We start from the raw sequence: 22,795 nt of genomic DNA, 5'->3' as shown, positions 1-22,795 counted from the left end.
ATCTGCGCTCTCCTTGCATATGCTGAATTGTTGAGCGATGTGTGCGGCCCTCTGGTGGCGCAGAGCATACAAGCTAGATCTAGGATCGAGACGCCATGTGGATCCCCATCTGCAGATAAATCACATACATAAGACTTTTGGGCTTACGAACGAGGGGCTGTTATTGCCACACCACTGAACCGCCGGATACAATAGTTTTGTTCCCCTGTCAATAAAAACAGAGGTATCAACTCTAAAACCCTCAGCTGCACTTTTTGAGGCACGAATGCATCATTTATTGTTGACATGCAATAAATGCATGCAGAATTGCTCGATTGCAGGTCACGCTGCAGAAGAGTGGAGTCGAAAAGGCACGTCTACACGCAGGTCACAGGTCAACTAGTGTAATGGGGAAACCGCGCCAGTACTCAGGTGTGCCTCAGGCATCCCAGGGGTATTTCTAGGCCCAATCCCCTAGCATAGCAATTCAAGGATTCGATATCTCTCGCAAGAACAGCATCTTTTTCCTATTCCGGTAGTCCTGGGGGCCTGCGTAGCTCCCTGATCCCGCCGAGCACTGAGCACCCCCGTCGTCTTGTCTGCGATGTCAGACCGCCAGCGCGCTCTTCCCACTTTACTAGGTAGTACCCCGATTCAGGCCCGCCGCCGTGCTACCCGACCTATGTGGTTGACGTACTTTATGCCTTGGCCACCATCCATGGATTTCTTCTCGTTTGATTTCTTCTACCTTTTTCTTCCCTCATTCGACTTCAGGACTAGACACCACACCACCAAAAGATCAAGAAATACGCTTAGAGAAATACAAGAGAAAAGGCCATATATCGCCGAAGAGCTCGCGCAAAGCAGTAGTCGTCAATTTTCGGATTGGGTGGTCTAAATACGCCATATGCAGTTTGAAAACTTGGCTGGACCTGTGAGTCGCGCGACTTGGGTGATTCTCAGCCCGATTCTCACCCTGTCCATAGCGCACTCACCCTTGTCAACCCCGGTCTACGGCAGCAGCTAACGACCCTGCTGCAACATCAGCATTTTGCCGCTTTTCTACATAGCGATTCTGCCACTTTGCGCATTCAACTATGTAAAAATACGAATAAATCTCTAGTAATTCTATTAAATTAAGGTATCAGCTCCCTCATCATCTAACTAGTGTAAGAGGGAAACCACGCCACATCTCATATGCGCTACTATGGCTCGTTTTGGTAGTTTTTGTTCGCGATCTTGTAGCTTAGCAATCCAAGCATTCTACACCTTTCTGAAGAACAGCATCTATTTCCTATTCCAGTAGTCCTGGAAGCCTGCTCAGCTCTCATGATCCCTGGATTACTGAGTATCTTCATCGTCTTGTCTACAATGTTAGACCGCCAACGCACTCTTCCCACTTCACTAATTGCCATATCAGGTTATTTATTTTCTTTAAACTATGGAAAGATAAATTTGAACCTTTTATTATAAAGATTCCAATAAATAGCATCATCTTTTGATCTTACTTAAAAAATTAAATCAAAGATTCGTCATTAAGTAGTTAGATTTATGATTATATATTAAAATACACAATTTGTATAGAAAACTCCTCATTCTTTAAGTCTACTATTATACAGTAACTAATTTGAATATCTATTTAGATAGTATAATTGGTTTATAGATTTATATAAAGTTGTAAAATTGTAATACTATCTTAAAATTCAGAGATAATCTCCTCGTTGTAAAGCTCAATATCAATTGTATATGCAGGCATGATTGTAGGCCTCGAAGCCCCCGGGGCCCTTAGGGAGGTAGGGTGATTAGTAATGGAGAGAGATAGCCCGGGCCCCGGGGCCCTGGGGGTGATTAATAAACCTTGGGAAGACTCGGTAAATTACAGGGTAATAATGGTAAAAAAAGAGTAATTGACAAAATGGTTAAATTGGCGGCGAGTAAAGCGGTAAACGCACAGATGGCATAAGCGGTAAAGGGGCGATGTGGCAGCAGAATCATTAGCTGCTGCCGTACCCGGTCGCGCGACCGTAAAGCGGCGCTCACCCATTTCTCACCCCGGCGACACCCACCGGACTACTGACTACACATAAGTCACACGCCGGTGAGTTAGTAGTTGGGTGGGTGACCACCTTGTTTCTTTTCTGCATTCTACCTACTATTTTCGAGACATCGGTCCTGGTTGGGCTTCAGCCCAAATCACAACTTCATTGGGGTAGGAAGGCGGCCATAATACAGATCAAGAAGTTTTTGATGCATGCTCCGTACAGGGTAGAGATTGTGTGCTACATAATTGTGAACTTGTAGCGTGTTACTCCGTACCCCGAGACTTGGCCGGGAAGCCCTGGACCCACTCAGTGCTAGCAATAGCTTAAGAGATGGTGGATGTGCAGAAGACGATCGATCCCTTGATATGTGTACGGAATCCACTTCAGGGTTCGGAAATACTCCGCAATACCAGGTTTTACTTGACGGAATGACGGAATGTTCAAGGTATGATCGCGTATTCCGTGACAGGAGCCATAGTAAATCCATACGATCATCATTTGTGTAGTATCTAAATGATCGGCGGTAGATCGCGTCGCGTCAGCTTGGTGAACACTTTTCTTCCACACTTGGATGCCGGCTTCGGTGATCATTGAGAATACTTCCCCTCAACCCTTGGAAGCAGGGCTTCACATTGAAGCATTTCCGGATTTCATTCTTTGATGACACCCGAGATATCTGGCCTGAAATACTCCATACAACATGGATGATCGAAGACAGGCTTCTTTAGAGACCTCGCCGTCCACTCCAAATTATGACGTTGATTGGGATGGCCATGATGATCCCGCCAAACCAATCAATTGGCCGAAATGGAGGAAACGAGGCATTATTTATGCATTGTGCGCAATGCGATTTACAACGTGAGTGTGTACTTGTCTCCAGGGTTCTCAGCCGATGGAGGGTCGCTAATGGTACAGGCCATTCGCTTCATCAATGATGACTCCGTCACTTTTGAGCATTCAAGAAGACTTTCCAGCAGCTTCCAAATCCCTGCTCAGCTTCTCGGTCTCAATTTACATCATTGGATTTGGGTTGGGGCCGCTCATCCTGGCCCCTCTTTCAGAGATACATGGGCGAAATGTGGTATATCACGTTTCGAATATCCTATTCACAATTTTCACTGCTCTATGTGGCCTATCACCTAGTATTGGAGCGTTATTGGCGTTCCGGCTAATGGCTGGATTCTTCGGCGGTGCGCCCCTGACAAATGGTGGAGGAACAATTGCTGATATTGTGCCCGTTGAGAAGCGAGGCTTGTGAGTGCCGTGAAGCTTCTTTCGTGAAGATCTAAATGCTGATCGACTCAGGATCATGAGCGTATTCTCTGCTAGCATGCTGGCCGGCCCCACCCTTGGACCGGTGGCTGGTGGCTTTCTCGCCGAGGCCAAAGGTTGGCGCTGGATATTCTGGATCCTCACAATTCTTGTAGGCTGAAAATCCTTGTTTTCTTTTCTGCATAGGGTGAATGCTGACCTAAATAGAGCGGATGTACCACCATCTTCAGTTTTGCTGTGCTGCGTGAGACCTACGGCCCCTTTTTGCTGCAACAAAAAGCCAATCAGATTCGCAAACAGTCAGGGGATTCCCTCTACCATGTCAAAGGACAGACATATAAGACCTTGGGGCAGCTTCTGATAATTGCAACTACCCGACCGATACGAATGCTGATAAACCCGATCATCATGGGAATGTCCTTGTACATGGCTGTCATGTACGGTGTTCTCTATGTTCTCTTCACAACATTCTCTGTTGTCTTCCAAACTCACTATGGGTTCAAAGAAGGCGTTGCCGGACTCTCTTACCTAGGGATTGGAGTTGGAAGCGTTCTCGGAATGATTTTCTATGGTTACTATGGCGATAGAATCCAGTTGAAGCTTGCTGAGAAGCACAAGGAGTCGAAGCCGGAGTAAGTGTTTTTCTACTTCCTTTGAGCATCGTTTTAACATAACAATTCAGGTTTCGATTACCACCATTAATACCAAGTTTCTTTGCTATGCCAATTGGCCTGATCATATATGGCTGGACGGCGCAGTATCACTGTCACTGGATCCTACCTATCATTGGGACAGGATTCTGCGGCTTCAGCTTGATGGGTTGCTTTGTGGGTAGCGGTTCACCCTTCCAACGTCGGACATGCTAACTGCAAACAGGCTGCCATTCAATCGTACTTGGTGGATGCCTTCACTATTTATGCCGCTAGTGCATTGGCAGCCAACAGTCTTATTCGAAGTCTTGCTGGCGGTTTAGTACCCCTCGGGGGACTGGGACTCTATGATAAGATTGGACTGGGTTGGGGAAATACTCTACTCGCATTTCTTTCCTTGATATTCGGACTCTTCCCTTGGGTGTTTTATAGATATGGAGAGCGGCTGAGGCAGGTTAAGATTGGTTTGGAATGAAAATATAGGGAGAAATATCTGTAAGCCAATGGCGATTCGATAAATAAAATAGCAACTCATTTGCCTTGTTGACAATAAAGTGCAAAAAGAAAAGGAAGGAAGGAAGAAGTGGAGAAAGAGGAAGAAGAGGAAGAAGAGAGAGAGAAGGGGGAAGAGAGCGAACATCTGGTGAAGCCTGCCCTCCCTTTCTCCCCACCAACCTCTGTCACAATCCACAATTCCCGACTCGCTATCTCATGAAATGCTGTCACAAGCTCCGATTCCTGTCATTTGGCCAAACAGCCTGAATTTTCCAAGACAGACCCGCTTTCAACACAGTCTCACAATGACCGGTGCAACTCACAGATCACTGCAACTCAAATCCCAAAGCTCGACAGTGTGAGGTAACCCTTTACCTTCGGTATAAGGGAAAAACTCCTCGATCAGTTTATTTTTGGCCACTTTGTCACTGGGTGTTCGTGGGACCTGCTCCTCATCCAACATCAGTCGGAATGCATTGGAGAGCATGAAATTGGGTAAGCGGGAAGCAAGATCCCCCCGGAGGCTTTCCAAGCTGACAACCCCTTTCCGAGGCTTGACGAGAACACCCAAACGCGTGCCAATTGTTCTGTCTTTCACAGGCACTACATATGCCTCCTTCAAATAGTTGAGTTTTCGAATCACCTCTTCTAATTCAATAACCGGAACCCGCCCTCCAGCGGTCTTGATAACTGCACGACATTAGCAACGGGCAAAGGAACAAGAACCCGGAAATTGCAAAGCTTACAGTCAAGGGCTCCACGGCCATCGAAAAAATAGTAAATACCCTCCTGATGAGCAATATCACCAGTTTGAAAGTATCCCTCGTCAAAGAGACCATCAATCGAAGGCTCATTGTTCAGATATCTGGTCTGGTTAGCTGGTATCTTTGACATCGTGCTTCATGCTCATACCCAAGAAAAGTCTTCATACCACCGACAAGAGTTTCTCCTTCTTTGCCATTAGAGAGCTTAACAGGCATATCAGGGGACCACAGTCTCCCAAGGCATCGCTGCTCATCATGTCAGACTCTTCGAAACTTTGGCATCGCCCCCACATTTTATACTCACATCACCTTTCACGATCTCCTGAGTAGAGGTCCCCAGAACCATGCTACCAATCTCAGATGAACCGTAGCATATTTGCAATGGCAATTTGAACTCCTCACGCAGAATCTTCAACAGAGATGGCACCGGCACACTTGCGCCAATATGCGCGGCGCGCACTTTCGATATGGCATGCAAATACTCCTCCTTTCGCGGATGCGCCTCAATATTCTCTTTGTAATAGCGCGCTAATTGTTCATACCAGCCACAGCCTGACATGATGTATGTCAGTCCATGCAATCGAATCCGCTCCCACGTCTCTTTCGCAGTGGAATTGGGGTCCATGATCTCCGAACGTGATGCAGTAAGAGCTGCTCTCATAAGTGGGAACGAACCCCCCATTCAGCTAGCAGGCCGAGCAACGTGTATGGCTTCATCATCTGGGGCCTGTGGCTCTCTCGCGATTTTGCCATACCATTCCCTACTGTGGATAACTCCTTTGGGGTTCCCAGTGGTGCCGGAGGTGAACACGACAAGACCGGGTCGTGACCTCGGGATCGAGATATCCTTGTTGATTTCAAGCCCACTTATAGTCCATAATGAAGAAGGACACTGATTTAGGGGCTCGATCGGAAGCAAGTTGATGTGGGGCAAAGAGTTGGTGGTGGCAAATGCCTGGGCTTCTTCAGCTTGATCGAAGCATTTCTTGCTTGTTAAAAGGCACCTGACGGGCGATTTTCGCAGGATATGCGAGACAAATTCGGGGCTTGCGGCCGTCGCTGATGAGATTGCGTGAGTGACATTTCTTTCGGGTACTCGATTCAGATCCTTGCGACTCACGTAAAGGAACTACCAACCCTTTTTCAATCGATGGCGCAAATGAACGATATCGGCCACAAATTGATTGAAGGTCGGACTACCCACGGAATCAGGGTCATGAGAAGCAATACGCGTGCCAGCATTGCGGGCTCGTGACAAAAAACTTATGAAGATATCATCATTGGGGAAACCACCATCTTCGGCTAGAAACGATGCAATTCGAGCCTCCTCTGGCGTGGGTTGCACTGTTAATCCCATTTTTGGTCTGATTTATGCCGGTTGCGAGGTGAAGATCTATGTAGAATCTTAAAGTGAGATCTCTGAAAGTCAATGAGGCTCTGAGATCGTTGATTTTGCGATCTTTGTGATGGCTCCCACTTGGGAATGTTGTACTGTACAACCACGAGCCACGAGTAGCTACCTTCTGGGCGATCATGGTCTTGGGGCTCAATAATCCCAAAGCTTTGCATAGAAACCAATTTGTCAGAAATGCATTGAATGGCCAAGTGCAATGATCTACAGCCACAAGTGGGGCTCTCTCCGATCATTGACGATCCTAATTTCAGCGCAAGCAAGGGGGTGTGATGTTTCATTGCCTCCATGACCGTACAGAATATACTCCGTACGGAGTGCGGAGTGCTCGACCGCTGTTCCTCATGCGGAGTATTATTTATGTACGGAGTACCCCGTCGCAAAGGTTGAGCTATTTTGGTCCTCTGAGTGGATATGACAGCACCATCGCAGGGTCACGAGATATTGACTTCAGAATAGTACCAATTCTACCATAATCTACTACGAGATCATACTGTATACCCAGTAACCTTGGAAAGAGCACTGTACAAGTTTGGGGATAATCCAAAACTGATATTATACTCAATTCCATTATTCATAGATTATACAAAAGGAAACTCTTGTACATACGACCACAGGGTGTGGAGAACAGGGCTTCCCGTCCGCTCAGCCGTACTTAAGCCACACGCCGGTGAGTTAGTAGTTGGGTGGGTGACCACCAGCGAATCCTCACTGTTGTATGTTTTTGTTTTCTTGATTTGGATTTATTTTCTATCTCCGTTTCATTCTTTTCCTTTTTGGGTCGTGGACTGGAATTTGCCGCGATAAGTGACGTGTCTCTCCGGCGACCTTGGACATGGATCAATGTCTCCAATTCGTTCTCAGTAAAATATACAAGTACAAACAAATTTTCGTTCTGCCCTGAGGTAGGAACATGAAATTTTTAGCTTTGAACGACTGTTCTGATCAAGTTCGGTCAGTGAATCTAACATTAGAAAAGCCCCATACCCATGTCTGCATCGGAATCATCCGAGTCCTGCAACCCCTGTGCCGCTTCTAATGCCTCGCGATATTCTCCTTGCTCAAGAGACGGATCCACATTTGCCCCGGCAGCCAAGTGACATCGCAAGAATCTTCTCTTCGCCTGCGGCTGCGGCTGTAGCTGCAGCTACAAGACTTGGGTATTCAGCACGACGTAGAGGTTGGTTGACGTCCGCACTCGCATCCACGAGGGCTTTCACGATTTTGATTGTCCCTGAGCCCATGATAGCTGCCCGGGCGGCAAGAGGACTCGTATTTGCCATGCTCCATCACCATGTTCACGTTGACACCTGCTTGAATCAGACATTCCACGATCGCAATGTCTTCTGATAGCCCACGCGCTGCTATCAGAGGGCTGCAATAAATCACCGGCCTCGGAAATGCCGTCTATATTCGCGCCGCAGTCCACCAAGAATTCAACTAGATCCACACGACAGTGTGGTGTTACCTCAAGCAAGTCGCCACCAGGTCCACCAAGAACTAGTTTTTTCATGATCAGTGCAGCAGATGACAGCCGGTGATTCCCACTTAGCTTATCACCCTATTTATGCTCTATACGGAGTACTCCGTACGGAAAAGTATGCGCACTCACCTTTGTCACCTCCAGTAGCGCGACCGTAAAGTGGTGCTTGCCCATTTCTCACCCGGGCGACACCCACCCGACCACTCCGTAGTACTTGAGCCACACACCAGTGAGTTTAGTAATTGGGTGACAACCAGCGAATCCTCACTTCTGTACGGAATATCCATTGATGTTTTCCCTTTTTTGTTTTTTTTTCCACATTAAATTGACATGTTTGATAATTTTACACAACTTGAATATCGAGATGCACAGCATCTTCACTGTGTTGTGTGCTCGTGGTGCCTTAACGAAATATTCGTCTGTATCGTAACCGTAGATGAAAACAAAAAACAAACCAAATCTGGAAGAACTAGGGAATTTGGGGGTAAATTATCAATACGGTCGCCCACAGGAGTTGACTTGTCTCCGCCGAGGTCCCATCAAGCGGACAAGATCTAGACAAGCAAGCCCTTTGTGGTCTGACTAACTGTGCTGAAGATCCGATCTTTGAGATACCTGGTGGGCAGCATATTCCATATACTTTTGCGCAGTGTGTATCCTGGCACGCTTGCCATAGAGCATAAGAAGAGCAGGCATGACCATAGTAACAAGGGAGAGGACACCAATCAGAATGAACGCGTTCTGAACACCCATCCCGGTGATCCAGGGCGTAAGTGCGAACCTGATGACCATTGCAAGGGCATTACGAATAAACACGACGGAGATAAGAGTATCATTAAGGATCTGGATCTGTTGAGCGGGCTGATTTTCTCATATCATTTAAGACCTGGGTAAACTCACCAAGGGATAGCAATCTGTGAGGTATGTCAGAGCCATATCTCCAGTGATCATAAATCCAAACCCAAAAATCGCGTTTCCAGCAGCGAGGATGATCCAGTGCCAGCCCTATAACGAGAATTTAGAAATCTTGGTTCTGAATTGACCAAAAAAGGAATCCATACCTGTTCAAGTCCGATACCAAAAACCCAGGAGCCTATGGATGTGCATATGATGGCAGGGAAAAGCAACCACAAACGCATCTCTGGCTCAAAGATACCCTTATTTCGGCGAGACTGCCAAACAACAAGCCAATCACTCAGAAACGCAACGGTGAATGTAGCAAGGAAAGCACCAATAAATCCTCCAAGATTGAACAGACCAATTGCATTCGGTTTGAAACTGTAAGGCGGTAATTTCAACCTATCGTTTCCGGTCGAGGTAGTTGCAGAGAACCATGCTTGAATCACGCCGTATTGAATTGCAGCGAATGAGACTGCTGGAAATAGAAAAGGGGCCACTAGAGGCCGGTACAATTTTTGGAGGATTGGGACGTCGGTCTTTGTCACCAGTGCAAGACGTTGAAAGTATGTTTTGCGAGGGTAAGTCTGGGCTTCCACAAGATATGAGTCAGATGGCAGGTAGCCGCTGTTGTTGGATTGATCTCCATTGTCAGATGAGGCACCATTGGTATCTGCCACCTCGCTTTTCTTGGGTATCTTGTGCCCAGTTGACATTGATCGGGGAACATATTTGGATTCTTCAAAGAAGAAAAGAACAAGTAGAAGATTGGCGCCGAGCACGATTGCGGTAATCCACCACATCCACCGCCATTGGATGGAGACTATGATGTACCCCGCGGCGATGGGACCACCCAGTGTACCTAGACTCTGCATGAAGAGGAAGATGCCGTTCATACGAGCGCGCTGATGCACGAAAAACAAGTCAACGACGGTGATCATCACGATGGCCTCGCTGACTGAGCCCCCGAGACCGGCCAGCAAACCGATGACTATCATTTCACCGGCAGATTTGAACTTTGCGTACCAAATCGCACATGCAAACTGAATCAATGCACTGATGAGGTAGAGAGGTCTTCGACCGAACTTATGCACGCAGGGAATAAAGAACAGGCATCCTATCGCAAGACCAGCATATGAGGCACCGCCGGCTTGATTCAAGGTTGACCAGGACAAATGCAGAACATCGGTATATATCGACCACGCCACGACACCGATATCAAGCAAGACGAAAGTAAATAGAACATATGTGCAAGTGAGTCCGAAGTTCACCGTTTTTCTCAATGTGGTCCAGTTCTAGATTCATGTTAAGCTCGGGAAACCTTCAACGCTGCGGTCTAAATCGATTTTACTCACCAATGGGTCTTCTGGGTCATTTGAAGGTGTAGGATTGAGAATAATTCCCTTTTTGCCATTCCTGCCGGTGTCCCCTATATCAAAATCAAATTTAAAATCCATCGATAAAACTTGAATTGTATGAAGGACGAACGATCATCTAGAATATGCGTCCCTGGTGGAAAGTTGAGATACTCGTTGGCGGACATCGTGAGTAGTTCTTGGAGCGAAACGTAGTTAAAAGCCTCTCAATACTCAGACTTGTGCTACTGAGAATTGGATGTGTTTCCCTCTTATATAACCAGTGTATCAAAGGAGCAACGTCCATTCGAGGTTACTCGTGTCCAATCAATGCGAACATTTGGGTTGCCACGCACAGCCCGCAACGTCATTGTGTTTTGGTATGCACCTGGGCGAGCGAGCTTTGACTGGGGGCCAGGCATGCGTTGGTATATGTGAGCAGTGAGTTGTATAGACCAACGAACGCGAAGGTCAGCAAAAAATATGCAGCTGATCCTTGTCACTGTGTGCGTCATGGTAGCCACAAGCATTCGTCAATGCACCTTTTCAAGGCTACCCAGATGTTATCAAATGACAGTGTTCATGGATAGGCAATACCCCGTGGGAGTTTGCCCTAAATGGATATGTGCCTAGATTGTGCCTTGGGGTGGAGAGGGGGCCAGTGATGTGGGGGGCGGGGGAAGACCGGGACGAGAATTGAGGTCGAACACACGCATCGAAGACTCAACATGCAAGGATAAGATTCATACTTCGAGGCCGACGTTCAACGAGTAATTCTCTGGCCCCCTCGTCACCCATATTCCCTTCTAGAGCACAAGCTCTTGCAACTGGCATACCATATCGGGGGCTAGCTCCGACAAAGCAAGCGCACGGGGCGGTCGATGATTCCATCACGCATAAGCTTAAGCCCAAAGCAGTAATTCAGTTGTAGAAAGCCGGGATAAAAATTGACTGCAGGAGACGAACGTCTTGGACAAGTGTGAGTCTTCGCGGTGCTGGATTTTGGATATACTATGTATGGAAGGTTGATTTGATAGGCACCCCGAGGAATGTATTGACTTTGGGATATCATATGGCCTTGGAAGAGAACACTGTTGGTCACTTGATGTCTGTCAGGATTGCAATGTGCAGAATTTTCCCTGATCGGCCTGCAAAAGGAAGCAAAAATCTCAGAAACGGAACATTTTGCACTTCCGATGTGAATGTGGACTATTGCCATTGACAGCTAACTGGTTATTGCTGTCTGCGGTGATCGAAAGAAATCACCTGTTTCCGATGAATCCTTCCCTGGAAACGGTGCCATTGCTCTAATCGAACTTCTTAATTCCCCTCGTCGATTTTGGCAGTGAGACAAGCATTCGTATTCGAATCATTACGGAACAACCAAAATTGAACATCAGATTGGAGTTTTGCCTCTGCTTTTGTGTAGGCAGTTTCGAGCACTACTGATGGTTCTCTGGGTTGGTCTCGGGGGCGGCGTTTTGGTCCCCACCCAAAATCCGGCCCATCCAGTGCTCGGGCACGGCAATCAATCAACTTGGACTGTCGTCGGCGGGTGTTCAGCGTGGTCTCAAGGCAATAGATCGGTGATTTTGGGCTCGGGTCTCGGGCCGGGTGCCCGCCCGCCATGATCGAGGTCAAGGACGCAATTGAAGATCAATCATTCTTCAGCCTCGGTCGGATTATGGCTTTTGAGGTGCAATTTCAAGCGGGATAAGGTGCCGTCGATGCGCATGTGGAGACTTGTTGTTGGGAGGTCAGATGACTCCTTTTGCTTAGATAGTTCTCTTTCTCTCTGTCTCTCTCTCTCTCTCTCTCTCTTTTCTTTTCCCCGGTCGGTCTTTTTTGCTTCACAGCCAGAATCTACTGTTTTGAAGCGATTCGTGCTTCTCCTCCTTAAATCAGCCTGTTCTCACTTGTTCTCGGGGCTTTGAAACATCGTGCCCGCTTGATGAGTTGGGGTGATTTGCTTTCTCTCAGGCCTGCGTCTCAAGATCATATTGGAATTTCACGGTAGTGGATATGGTGGATTCAGTCACCTATCATCTTCCTCGCATCTTCGTCGATCAGTTGCCTCGTTTAGCAACATCGGGACATTAGCGTACAGTAGGCGGACCAGCAGACGGGAGGTCACAACCAAGCTTTGGCGGTTGAGGCCACACTGGAGCCAAGCTGGAAGGTGATACCCAGAATGATTGGTCGGAAGTGGGAAGGAGTGAAATTGAAAGGTCAAGCGCGACCTGGGAGGTTGGGTGCACTGCCATGGGGCTGTGGCTGTTCCACCTGGGACAAATTGAATTTGATCCACAACCTTCCTGGATCATCCTAGCTCAGGTGCATTTTAAGCATAGTACGGATGAAAGCCAGTGAAGTCTCCGTCTGTACTCCCAACATGCATTCGGCTCAGTTGGCCCCCAAACGACATCCCCGTGCGCAAGACCGCCTTGCAAAGAGCCTCCACCGAGCGGCTCTGCTAGAATTTAGGGTGGGCTTTTCTTTCACTTTCTTTGCTGCTTTGGTGTGGTACCAAACCTCAAGCTCAATACCTCACGGTGCAACAATAATATTTCTTCAGAACGAGCAGCAACAGGAGCGCGTTTTCAACCTCCAACTTCAGATCGCATGAAGACATAGGCGCTCCACGGGAGTGGTAGACGCCCTACTAGTGACAGGAGCTCCTCTATTGACAGTCTTTGAGTCTGTTTTAGATCTTCGATCATGATCACAAACAATCATTCCAGTGCCTGCAAGTACGATGCCGTCTCCAGCGAGGAGACAGCGGTCGCTGATCCCGCCTCAACAGCTCTTCCGACAAGGAAGAAGCGATGGATCAAAGGCTTGCTATTTTGCGCGCTTGGTGTTGCGCTAGCATTCATAGCCCATCTTGTTCTTATGTTGCAACTAGCCGCCAAAGCCTTCTCACGAGGCTATGGGTGGGGCTCATCGTCGGCCGTCATTTACGACGGCGAGTGTGATACAGCCAATCGAACCGCAACAGGACTGCATGTCCTTATCAACGTCATCGTCCTCACTCTCACTGCAACCAGTAGTTACTGCTGTCAGGTCCTATCAGCTCCATCACGAGGTCGAATCGATGTTGCGCATTCTCAGAGGGTCTGGGTGTCGATTGGATCTTCCAGTTTCACCAATATCTGGTATGCGCCTCGATGGCGGAAGATGTTGTGGTTTTTGGTGTTTGGGACCTCGCTCCCTGTCCAGATGATGTGAGCAACTAAGTGATCTATTGATAATTTTTCCTATCTCGTGCTAACCTCAGGATGATGCTAGATATAACTCCTTCGTCTATGTATCAATTGGCGCAAATGACTTTGGTCTTCTTCATGCACCGAAGTGGCTTAACCAAGGCCCTGCATCCTTCGATGGATCGACGGGTGCATCATTCAATGTGTCGAGTGATTTCCAGGACGCCATGGGGATGAGCTTGAAGGGGTTGAACAAAGAGATCGCCTCCGGAAGTTTGCAACAGCTGGATGCTGCCTCATGTACGCAGGCATACAGCCAGGGCTATCAAATCTCACGGAGTACTTTGGTTGTTTTCACCGAATGGTGGGACGACGAGTCCAATCTTGAGCCGTGGACGTGCCAAACCTCCCAGAACCACGGTCAAGTAAATGTTACTGGCTCAAACAGCAAGGGCAATAATCATCCGTGTGTGCTTTTTGCCCAGGAGCAAAGAAAACCCAATGGCACCTACGTCACCGCGGGTTTCTTTCCAGATTATGCATACATATTCGATTACCGCAATTCGGAGCAGGTTTATACTTGCTATAGTCGAACTGTTGATGTGTCTTGCGAACTAAGCTGCTCTTTACCCATTGGGCTAGCTGTTTTGACCTGCATTGGATTAAAGTTGCTCTGCATAATAATCGCAGCTCTGGACCGCCGACAGGAGATCATCTTGACCGTGGGAGACGCCATCGCATCGTTTTTAGGACGATCCGATCCCTATACCTTGAACAATTGCCTAATGACTCGATCAAACAAAGGTCATCCTAAATCTGTACCCACTGCATTCAGGAACGATTATCCTTGGGTCTCGGTCTTTTCCCAAGCTGTCCCTTTTCGTCAGGGCCACACTCCGCCGCCGCAGCCAAAGAGAATCCACAGTGCCCGTCAAAGATGGTACTATGCTTTGCCTGAGCGACTATTCAGGTTCCTTCTTCTTTTCAAAGTTAGCATCATGGTTCTGGCGGTCCTGGCCTTTGTGTTACCCAATTACATCAGCGGAGTAGATGTCAATGAGGGCGGCATGTCCTCTTCAGAACAGAGGATCAACTCGATATATCATTCGAAAGTGTCCCTACTTAACGGAGGCTTCATTGCGACGGTGCTGTGCGTGAACACTCCACAGGCAGTAATTTCGATCATCTACTCCGTCTACAATAACACTCTCACTCGACTGCTCCTGGCCTCCGAATACAACAACTATGCCGTCGAGCGGAGACCCCTCCGTGTTTCCTTTCCCACAGGCAAGCAGCGTTCAACATACTGGCTGTCTATTCCATACCGGTACACTATCCCTTTGCTCACTCTTTTCACTCTGGCCCACTGGCTTTCCTCCCAGGCATTTTCCTTGGTCCAGATCGTCCCCATAACTATCCAAGGGGAACATGACCGCAGTCGAGTGATGGTTGGTGTGGCTACTTCGTCACTAGGGATGAAGCTAATGGCAATTCCTGTGCTTGTCGCGCTGGTAGCAATATTTGTCCTAATGTTCCGCAAATTCCAGTCGGCAGCCATGCCTATTGCGATGAATTGCAGTGCAGCCATCAGCGCCGCCTGTCATCCTCCAGTGGGTGATACGGATGCTGCAGAAAAGCCGGTAGTGTGGGGAGAGGTTGAGGTGAACGTGGCGAGTCTGTCGACAGCTTTGGGGCCGGGCGTGGAGGATTTCCAAACGGAGTGCCGCCACTGTAGTTTCACATCTCAGGGTGTCAAAGAGCCTGACTCGAGGATTTTGTATTATTGAATTGAGCTACAGAACTACCTCGTTCGGGTGAAGGACAAGCAAGAAATGAAAAATTTCTCCATGAAGGCGGTCAACATCATAGGAGAGAGCCTGAGGTAGCCGAGTAGAAATAAGTCTCACCAGAGCCCTGGAGATACATGGCATACAAATAGGGACTGACAAACCTCAATCATGGTAGACCAACGTTTATTACCTACCCCAATAAAGATCCATGATTGCCTCTTCACCTCAGTCCGATCAAGACCCATATCTCAACAATGGTGGCGAAAAAGCAAAAAATAAAAACATACAACAGTGAGGATTCGCTGGTGGTCACCCACCCAACTACTAACTCACCGGCGTGTGGCTTAAGTACGGCTGAGCGGACGGGAAGCCCTGTTCTCCACACCCTGTGGTCGTATGTACTGTTTATGAACTGAGATAAATCTATACGTTAAACATCACCGTCTAGGAATTGCTGCGGAAAAATTTAGGAAACTCGGAAATTTGGGAAATCTTAGACATCTCTGCTACAAGGCCAAAAGTAGTGTTCGCCCAGCTTAGGAGGCTCTCATTCCATGGATCTAGTTCAGGGCTGCACCTGGGCAGTCTTCTTAATGTCCGTCAGTTCGCCCAGAACTAACCAATGTTTCCGACCTTCACCCTGGGTCGTGGACATTTCTGTGAGCTTATACTGATTTGTAGACAAGCTTCCGATATGATTGCGTAATGATCTTGGAAAATCCTGGGAGAAAGTTCTATTTCACGCAATAGTCAAGTATAGAGAAGGGTGAACAAAAGGGCTTGTCTGATGGAAATAGTAGACATTGGTGTTACAGGCCCGGGGCATTTAATATGGTGTAGATCTACATGGCATCCATGGATCCATGGATCGCACTCTGTATTACATGGACAACTTAAAACCATCCATGGATGGATATGGGTAGCTCCCGAGCCACTGCCGACCCAAAGGTTAATCGCCATTGTATGGTCGTATATGTCAAAAATGAAATCCATTTTCCAACCAGCCCCATGCCCCGGATCCATAGATGGAAACCAAAAAAGGAATTGTCCTCTCACGCGGGATCGAACCGCGAACCTTCAGATATACTTCAAGAATCAATTACAGTCTGACGCTCTTCCAGTTGAGCTATGAAAGGAATGGGATGATCGGCGCCCTGGATTATGCCGTCATCAGTCAACGATGATCTCAAGTACAGTATACATGTTGACGAAACTAGCTTTTCAAAAGTCCCACGACAATAGCAACAGAGAAAGTGTATGAAGGAGAGAGAAAGTGTGTGCGAGTGTGAGAAAGCCTGTATGCATAGACAGTAGACTTGTCTTTTTTTAGAGCGCCATGGACGTTATAATCTACAGCACCACTCGAAGCGCTTCCAGTTGATCAATTCAATTGCTGCAAATTATATGAAATTCAGGGCGAGCAGAGAAACGTCTCGCCTAAAATTCCCCTTTCGCGGCCTCTCTGGCAGAAATCGGCCTGGATTCGTCCATCGCTGAGAGGATAGTAACAACCAACATCTTTCCATCCGCAAAGTCTGACTTGATTTGATCCCCTAGGTCGCCATTTGGAACAGGAATATCGTTCCTCGGTGTGCCTTCGTTATCAAGCAGGTTCAACATGCCCTCGTCAACTTCGACATTCACCTCAGAGTAGAACACCCGGGTATTAGTCAAATACTCACATTTCGAAACCAAGTTTGGGAGGGGTACCAGTTCGTAGTCCTTTCGCGATACCGTCGGAACATCCACGCGGGCATCGCTTGGTAGCGATGCCTCGATCTCTTGGTCTATGAAAAGGTCTTCTCCCACAAGATCGCTCCCCTCGGTGGTTGTTGAAACCTGAAGCAGGCGGCAAGGGCGGCCGTCGATGACCACATGTCCATTCTTTCTCAGGGCGGAGACAAGTACAGAGTACGTGGTACCTTGACCCTCTCCAGTCTGGGCGACGTTATTCTCGAATTCCTCATTATCGGACATTTTGGCTTGTTTTGTGATGCTGCTTGTTTTGCGATACTGGAAATATGCTGGGGAATCGATATAAACAGATTGGAAAAAAAAATCACTTTGCCAATATTTGTGGATGCTCAGCAGAAACTCGGAATAAGAAAAGGTACATGGTTCCGTGCCAACGGATGTGGGCTCTAGTTTTCAGCTTTGCTCGTCACCCAGATCGGCAATGGCTTGAAGGTCCACCAATCTCGCGTTCAGTTCATCCCATTGTGGGGTTGCAGCCGTACTCCCATTCTATCGGGACTCCAATGATCAAGTTCGTTGCCGATCTCATCGCCCGTAGTGGGGTTGGGATAATGAAATCCCACCATCTCTCGGCTGATTGACCGCAACCGGTCACATTATCAGGACTCTTCGACTGCAAGTGAATACGAATCCAATCACGGAAATATGGAGAGAATTCTAGCTCGGTGCCGTGAAAGTGAGGGGAGGTACGGAGTATCGAGAGCAAACTGACGATGAGGGGGAAAGATCGTGCCCCACTTACGAAATTAACAACCGGAGCTGAACTCAAGGGAACCTGCACATACCAAATACGCCCAAATTGATGCCCGCAATAGTGGGACATATGGCATTGGCCAAATGAAAGGATGCTGAAACCAGAGAATCAGATTAGAACTGCGTGAGCCACAACTGAAGCTTTTTCTCAATCTGCGGGTAGCTTATAGGAAACCAGACAATATTGGTTACTAGCTGTGTATCATTTACAGAGTAGCTCTTCCAGGGTTAGAGGGAGGTGCATTCTGGTTGTGCCGCTTTAGGATGCTGAGAATGTTTTGACTATTGGCCAGAATCGAAGGTTGAGCGGCAACTAATGAGATCACAAGTGAGGGCATGGGAGCTGAGCATGCGCATGTGATATAGGATGGTTGAGAGGAAAGAGGGCAGGCTTCATATACTTGCTCTCTCTTTCTGTCTCTCTCTCTCTCTCTCTCTCTCTCTCGTAAGCTTGGAATGCGACCTGATTGTTTGGCCCTCGCTGCGCTGCTCTTAATTTTTACTTCTCCCCTGGACCGGTTGGGCTAGGGCAATGCATACAAGCTGCAGGACAAACACAGCAGATCGCAAGCATTAGATCCTGGACCATTCTTAGGATATCGCGAATGAATATCTCTTCGTCGGGAACATCCAAAACGCCCAGTTGCCAGTTCAAGGTGATAACCATATCGCCTCCTTTCCGTGTTACAAGCTGGAAGTTCAATGCACTTCCGGTTGCATTCGCCGGTTGTGAAAACAGCATTCTCTCAATATCACAGTTCATTTGCCCTGTGTTAGAGATAGTCTGGAATGAGTCCAGTGGTTGCGGATCAAAAACCACAGCGTTGCTGATTTCGTAGGACGAATCTCGAGGCTTTCCCAACTGCGCTAAGAACCAAGGACGGAACTGACTTAGGTATCGCAAGAGGCCTATTGGTTGATCAGCGAGCGTGCTCGCACAATCACCGAGTTGCATCGTCGTCCTTCGCGCAGCAGCCCAGAACATGTCATCGTGTTTCAAAGGAACCGCGCCGCCTCTTTTCGGTTTCGGATATGATCCGGTTGATGACACATGGAGCGCCGAAACACTGTTGCCCATTTGGTTCTCGGCATACGCAGGAATTAGTGGTCTCAGGTCAACGACTATCTGACCGATGAGGTGTCGAGAGGGGATATCTGGTGGGAGGACGGTGTCAAGTACACGCGCGACAAGTTGATTGAAAAATCCGGTGAACTTCACATCATGTTCCCTGCAGATCTCCAGCACGGCACCAAGAAGAGATTTCTCGACCAAAAGAGCCTGCGAGCCTGTGCGAAAGTTGGATGGCTCGTGGCACATAGGTTTTCCAGTCCAAGCACTGGTGACCTTCGAAGACGGGAAACCGAGAAGCCTCGAGACGGAGCTCGGCATCAAACTGGGCAAAACATTGGAAAGAAAATAGGACCAGCTAATCGTCAAGTCGCAGACTTCCTCCAGAGGGGGTGGAAGGAGCGATGTAGATGATTGACAAATGTACTTCCGGTCGTACAGATCATGCCCAACCTGGAGACCCTCCAGGAAGCTTTTGTGAAAAGCTAGGCCTGATCTTCCATCCCCGTGAGTGTGGGAATAAGCAAAAATGATATACATCTTTTGTGCTCCTGTACTGCCTGGCTGATTGAAAACAGGGACAATGCAAACCTTCCAAGGGGGGTGCTGATCTACCTCAAGAAAGGGTTGGTCATGTATTTCCTTGGTCACCTGTGAGATCAAATTCAAATCCTCTTGGGGAGTGAGGGAGACCGAAGGCGAGAATGCAGGCACAACGTGTAAATGACGTCGAAGATCCAGGTAGGCAGGTCGGGTAAAACTTGGAGTTTCAGTTGCCTGACCTTGAATTGCAGCGCTCAGGATCGGGTGAGCGGCAATACAATGCTTCAAAGCCGGGACGAAGTGCTCGAAGTTACTCGGGTCAAATGTGTTGACAGAGTCGGAGATTGAGTACAAGCCAGTCAGCGTCAATGCGCCATAGAACCCGAGAGCATGCCGCATTATGTAGCGTCTTTCATTTTTGCCTTCATAATCATCAGTCTCACACTCAGCCGTAAGGGGAAGTCGCAAGTCTATCCGTACTTGCCGAGCGAATAAATTCGAGGCTGTTTTGATCAGTCATGACGTTCAGTGGCTCGGCTCAAGAGAGTAGTGCTTAACAGCTGGTCATCTTTCAAAAGTCTCTGGACATTCATTCTTGGCCGTTCCTTCGGGTCGAATTTATAGTTTAGAGTTGGTCCGAGAGGTAGTGGTCGAGAAATGTTGACCGAGCCATGTTACATATACTCGGTCAATTCGGTCAAATATCAAGTGCCAAGGTAAACCAATGACATTCGAGAAATCAGAGGGCAGTTCCACAGAGACGTTTGGTAGACATTCTTCGGACCGGGCGAGAGTGGGTTCCAACTACATAGTGTCCAATCAACGCTGTGAATATTTCGCTTATCCTCGCTCTTTCGTTCTTTTCGCTCGCTCATTCCCCATCCCCTCTCGTTCCTATCGTTCTCTCGCTCGCTCGTTCCCCTCGCCTCCGTGACAACACTCATTGCCGATCAAGCTGCAAAAAGCGTGTTTTTATCAAAGGCTACGTCTTTCCACGGATGCCGCAGTCTAGTAGAGCTGCAGGCAGCCGCCGTAAATGGCACAGTAAATCCCGAACAGGTTGTCAAACTTGCCGCTCTCGAAAAATCAAGGTAAGCATCTCTTACAATTCTCAATTGGTGGTAAAACTGAAATCAACGTCCTCAATACTCAAGTGCGATGAGCGACGTCCGTCATGCCTCAATTGCACCAGGAAGGGCCTGCGTTGCGACTTTCAGACGTCGGAAAGCCTGACTACGACAGTTCAGGCCCCAGAGACGCTGACGCTCGAGCTTCTTCACCACTTCACAATTTCCACATCTGTCACACTCTCCCCTGATCCCAGAGTCCGAGACGTTTGGCGAGTTGTAGTTCCTCAGATGGCATTTACCACAGACTACATCCTTGACGGAATTCTTGCCCTTGCTGCCCTTCACATTGCTCGTTATGACAGCGGGCGGAGACACGTTCTCCTGCCTTATGCCATAGACCGACATTCAGCATCTCTATCGAAAGCCCTACCGCAGATTCCGGGGGTGACGGCCCACAATTGTACGCCTCTTTTTGTTTTTGGGGTGTTAACGCTCTTCTTCAGCCTGGCACAGCCTGCCCTGGAGGTCCCAACAGAGCCATCTAGCAAGGACATCATTCCCGAATGGCTACATCTCCTGCGAGGTATTGATGCCGTGGTGATGGCTGAGAACTCCCTATTTTCCTCGCCCGTGTCATTAATATTTCGAAGTTCCTGGGGAAGCTTGAATTACTGGAAATCGCATGTCCCGGAGCAACACCAGGTCCTCGCAGACTTGGAAGAGAAAATATGCACAGAAACCTCGGAAGATCCAGAAAGGCTCATTGCACTACGAGAAGCTGTCGTAACCTTGAATCGAAGCTTCTCGTTTTTGTATGGCGGAAATTTCAAGGATCAGGATAAATTGCGTGGATTTTACGAATGGCTCTTCGAGATTACTGACTCATATCTGCACCTCTTGAAGAACGGCGATAATGGAGCGCTATGTGTGCTCGCTTTTTACGCGGTACTGGTGAGAGATTTAGAGAAATACTGGTGGATAGAAGGGTGGGCGATTCGTCTGATCAAGGGAATTTACATGCTTCTAGATGGAGAGCATCGGTTGTGGATCAGATGGGCTATAGAGGAGATTGGATGGGTCCCCGAAATTAGGTGATAACCTCGGGAGTTGATTTTTGTCGATTCCTGGGTTGGTACATCCATGGATCCATGTCAAATATGCCAAGCTAGTAGCCGCAGGCCTTCGGGTCATGTGTACTTAATCAACCTGCCGTACGGAGTATATAATATAGGTTATAAAAGGTTACCTGTGTACGGCCTTTATGGCACTAGGGTCAGCCCTCGGAGAGGCAGGTGGAGGGTCTGAGGCCATAGACCACTCGGAGGATCACTGCTAGGTCCAGACTCAACTCTTTAATAGAAGTCTATCTTTCGACATCAGAATGTCACTACCTGAGCGAAGGGTACTTGTTACTAGCGAGAGCCAGACAATGAATGTTAAGTTGCTTCGTACTTGTTGCTGCCAGGCGCCAGGCAGCAGTGGCAACATAGGGCGGCGTTCACCTCGTCTCGGACCTTTTCCCCTTCTCCACACTCGCTTTCTCCTTCTGATAGTACTGCAAGACCACCCAACCTTGAACCTCTATATTGCCAATCGAAATTTGAATTTGTCCTCCGCCACAATTCTTTCCTTCTGGCTCTCTAGCTCAGCAACGTCCCATCCCGAGACTAGAAAGCGGCCCGATAGCCAGGCACGCTTTGTCTTTGTAAGCCACACACAGAATCCACCAGGCAGGCTGATGTCGTCGAGGAATACTTTTTGGGAAAGTAAAAGAATTAGGTCATTGCATAAGGGTAGGTCATATCAAAACTTACTATCATCCCACGGTAGAGTATCGTCAGAAGTTTTGATAGCTCCCGGGTGGACAGCGATGCAAACCACGTCTGATTTGAATTCTGCATCAACATATTCTGCAAGACGGTTCAATGCAAGTTTGCTCATGTTATACGACGGTGAGCTCAGGGCTGAATAGGGATAGTTTGACGCTAATGAAGACAATATAATCATCGTTTGAGGCCCATCGGTAGATTGTTGAATCAGAGGAAGCAATTTTCTGATGACAGAATAGGTACCATGATAATTAGTAGCCCAAGCTTTCATTATCTCTTCTTGAGTCTCATCGCTGATTCCGGAGGGGGTGACGAAGTTCCCATCCGTATTCTTTTCGAATCGCATTGGTTCGCATTGGTTGAAGATCGCGACATCCAGTCGGCCAAACGACGTTCTGCAGCGAGAGGCCAATCGAGTCACATCTTCCTCTTTAG

The 22,795-nt window shown here is 48.0% G+C and overlaps 11 protein-coding genes across 11 annotated transcripts; 3 read left to right on the top strand and 8 right to left on the bottom strand.

The window, feature by feature from the left end:
* Positions 1–2,721: 2,721 nt before the first annotated feature.
* On the top strand, positions 2,722–4,418 carry N7506_001191 (MFS transporter; the record flags this gene model as incomplete). Its single annotated transcript, XM_056950487.1, has 6 exons — positions 2,722–2,879; positions 2,937–3,275; positions 3,327–3,444; positions 3,501–3,925; positions 3,976–4,120; positions 4,170–4,418. 6 exons carry the CDS (start codon positions 2,722–2,724, stop codon positions 4,416–4,418), a joined length of 1,434 nt encoding a protein of 477 aa, XP_056816402.1.
* A 339-nt stretch (positions 4,419–4,757) lies between these two features.
* On the bottom strand, positions 4,758–5,827 carry N7506_001190 (uncharacterized protein; the record flags this gene model as incomplete). The annotated part of the gene is made up of 4 exons (XM_056950486.1): positions 4,758–5,128; positions 5,185–5,303; positions 5,351–5,448; positions 5,507–5,827. The coding sequence occupies 4 exons, from the start codon at positions 5,825–5,827 to the stop codon at positions 4,758–4,760; spliced, it is 909 nt and encodes a 302-aa protein (XP_056816401.1).
* Positions 5,828–5,884: 57 nt separating this feature from the next.
* Positions 5,885–6,559, bottom strand: N7506_001189 (uncharacterized protein; the record flags this gene model as incomplete). The annotated part of the gene is made up of 2 exons (XM_056950485.1): positions 5,885–6,261; positions 6,340–6,559. The coding sequence occupies 2 exons, from the start codon at positions 6,557–6,559 to the stop codon at positions 5,885–5,887; spliced, it is 597 nt and encodes a 198-aa protein (XP_056816400.1).
* Positions 6,560–7,674: 1,115 nt separating this feature from the next.
* On the bottom strand, positions 7,675–7,896 carry N7506_001188 (uncharacterized protein; the record flags this gene model as incomplete). Its single annotated transcript, XM_056950484.1, has 1 exon — positions 7,675–7,896. The coding sequence occupies one exon, from the start codon at positions 7,894–7,896 to the stop codon at positions 7,675–7,677; it is 222 nt and encodes a 73-aa protein (XP_056816399.1).
* Positions 7,897–8,678: 782 nt separating this feature from the next.
* On the bottom strand, positions 8,679–10,536 carry N7506_001187 (Major facilitator superfamily domain general substrate transporter; the record flags this gene model as incomplete). Its single annotated transcript, XM_056950483.1, has 5 exons — positions 8,679–8,939; positions 8,997–9,101; positions 9,158–10,288; positions 10,349–10,422; positions 10,482–10,536. 5 exons carry the CDS (start codon positions 10,534–10,536, stop codon positions 8,679–8,681), a joined length of 1,626 nt encoding a protein of 541 aa, XP_056816398.1.
* Positions 10,537–11,668: 1,132 nt separating this feature from the next.
* On the bottom strand, positions 11,669–11,977 carry N7506_001186 (uncharacterized protein; the record flags this gene model as incomplete). Its single annotated transcript, XM_056950482.1, has 1 exon — positions 11,669–11,977. One exon carries the CDS (start codon positions 11,975–11,977, stop codon positions 11,669–11,671), a length of 309 nt encoding a protein of 102 aa, XP_056816397.1.
* Positions 11,978–13,066: 1,089 nt separating this feature from the next.
* On the top strand, positions 13,067–15,338 carry N7506_001185 (uncharacterized protein; the record flags this gene model as incomplete). Its single annotated transcript, XM_056950481.1, has 2 exons — positions 13,067–13,572; positions 13,637–15,338. The coding sequence occupies 2 exons, from the start codon at positions 13,067–13,069 to the stop codon at positions 15,336–15,338; spliced, it is 2,208 nt and encodes a 735-aa protein (XP_056816396.1).
* Positions 15,339–16,778: 1,440 nt separating this feature from the next.
* Positions 16,779–17,318, bottom strand: N7506_001184 (eukaryotic translation initiation factor 5A; the record flags this gene model as incomplete). Its single annotated transcript, XM_056950480.1, has 1 exon — positions 16,779–17,318. One exon carries the CDS (start codon positions 17,316–17,318, stop codon positions 16,779–16,781), a length of 540 nt encoding a protein of 179 aa, XP_056816395.1.
* A 1,030-nt stretch (positions 17,319–18,348) lies between these two features.
* N7506_001183 (alcohol acetyltransferase) lies at positions 18,349–19,860 on the bottom strand (the record flags this gene model as incomplete). The annotated part of the gene is made up of 1 exon (XM_056950479.1): positions 18,349–19,860. The coding sequence occupies one exon, from the start codon at positions 19,858–19,860 to the stop codon at positions 18,349–18,351; it is 1,512 nt and encodes a 503-aa protein (XP_056816394.1).
* Positions 19,861–20,619: 759 nt separating this feature from the next.
* Positions 20,620–21,626, top strand: N7506_001182 (uncharacterized protein; the record flags this gene model as incomplete). Its single annotated transcript, XM_056950478.1, has 2 exons — positions 20,620–20,628; positions 20,709–21,626. The coding sequence occupies 2 exons, from the start codon at positions 20,620–20,622 to the stop codon at positions 21,624–21,626; spliced, it is 927 nt and encodes a 308-aa protein (XP_056816393.1).
* Positions 21,627–22,112: 486 nt separating this feature from the next.
* N7506_001181 (Short-chain dehydrogenase/reductase SDR) lies at positions 22,113–22,706 on the bottom strand (the record flags this gene model as incomplete). Its single annotated transcript, XM_056950477.1, has 3 exons — positions 22,113–22,285; positions 22,346–22,495; positions 22,604–22,706. The coding sequence occupies 3 exons, from the start codon at positions 22,704–22,706 to the stop codon at positions 22,113–22,115; spliced, it is 426 nt and encodes a 141-aa protein (XP_056816392.1).
* Between the last annotated feature and the right edge of the window lie 89 nt (positions 22,707–22,795).

The sequence above is a fragment of the Penicillium brevicompactum genome (genome assembly GCF_028827555.1).
Source record: "Penicillium brevicompactum strain IBT 35665 chromosome Unknown utg000001l_segment0_segment0, whole genome shotgun sequence".
Classification (NCBI taxonomy): Eukaryota; Fungi; Ascomycota; class Eurotiomycetes; order Eurotiales; family Aspergillaceae; genus Penicillium; species Penicillium brevicompactum.
The sequence above is the reverse complement of the archived record's forward strand: the minus strand, read 5'-3'. Positions and strand labels throughout refer to the sequence as shown.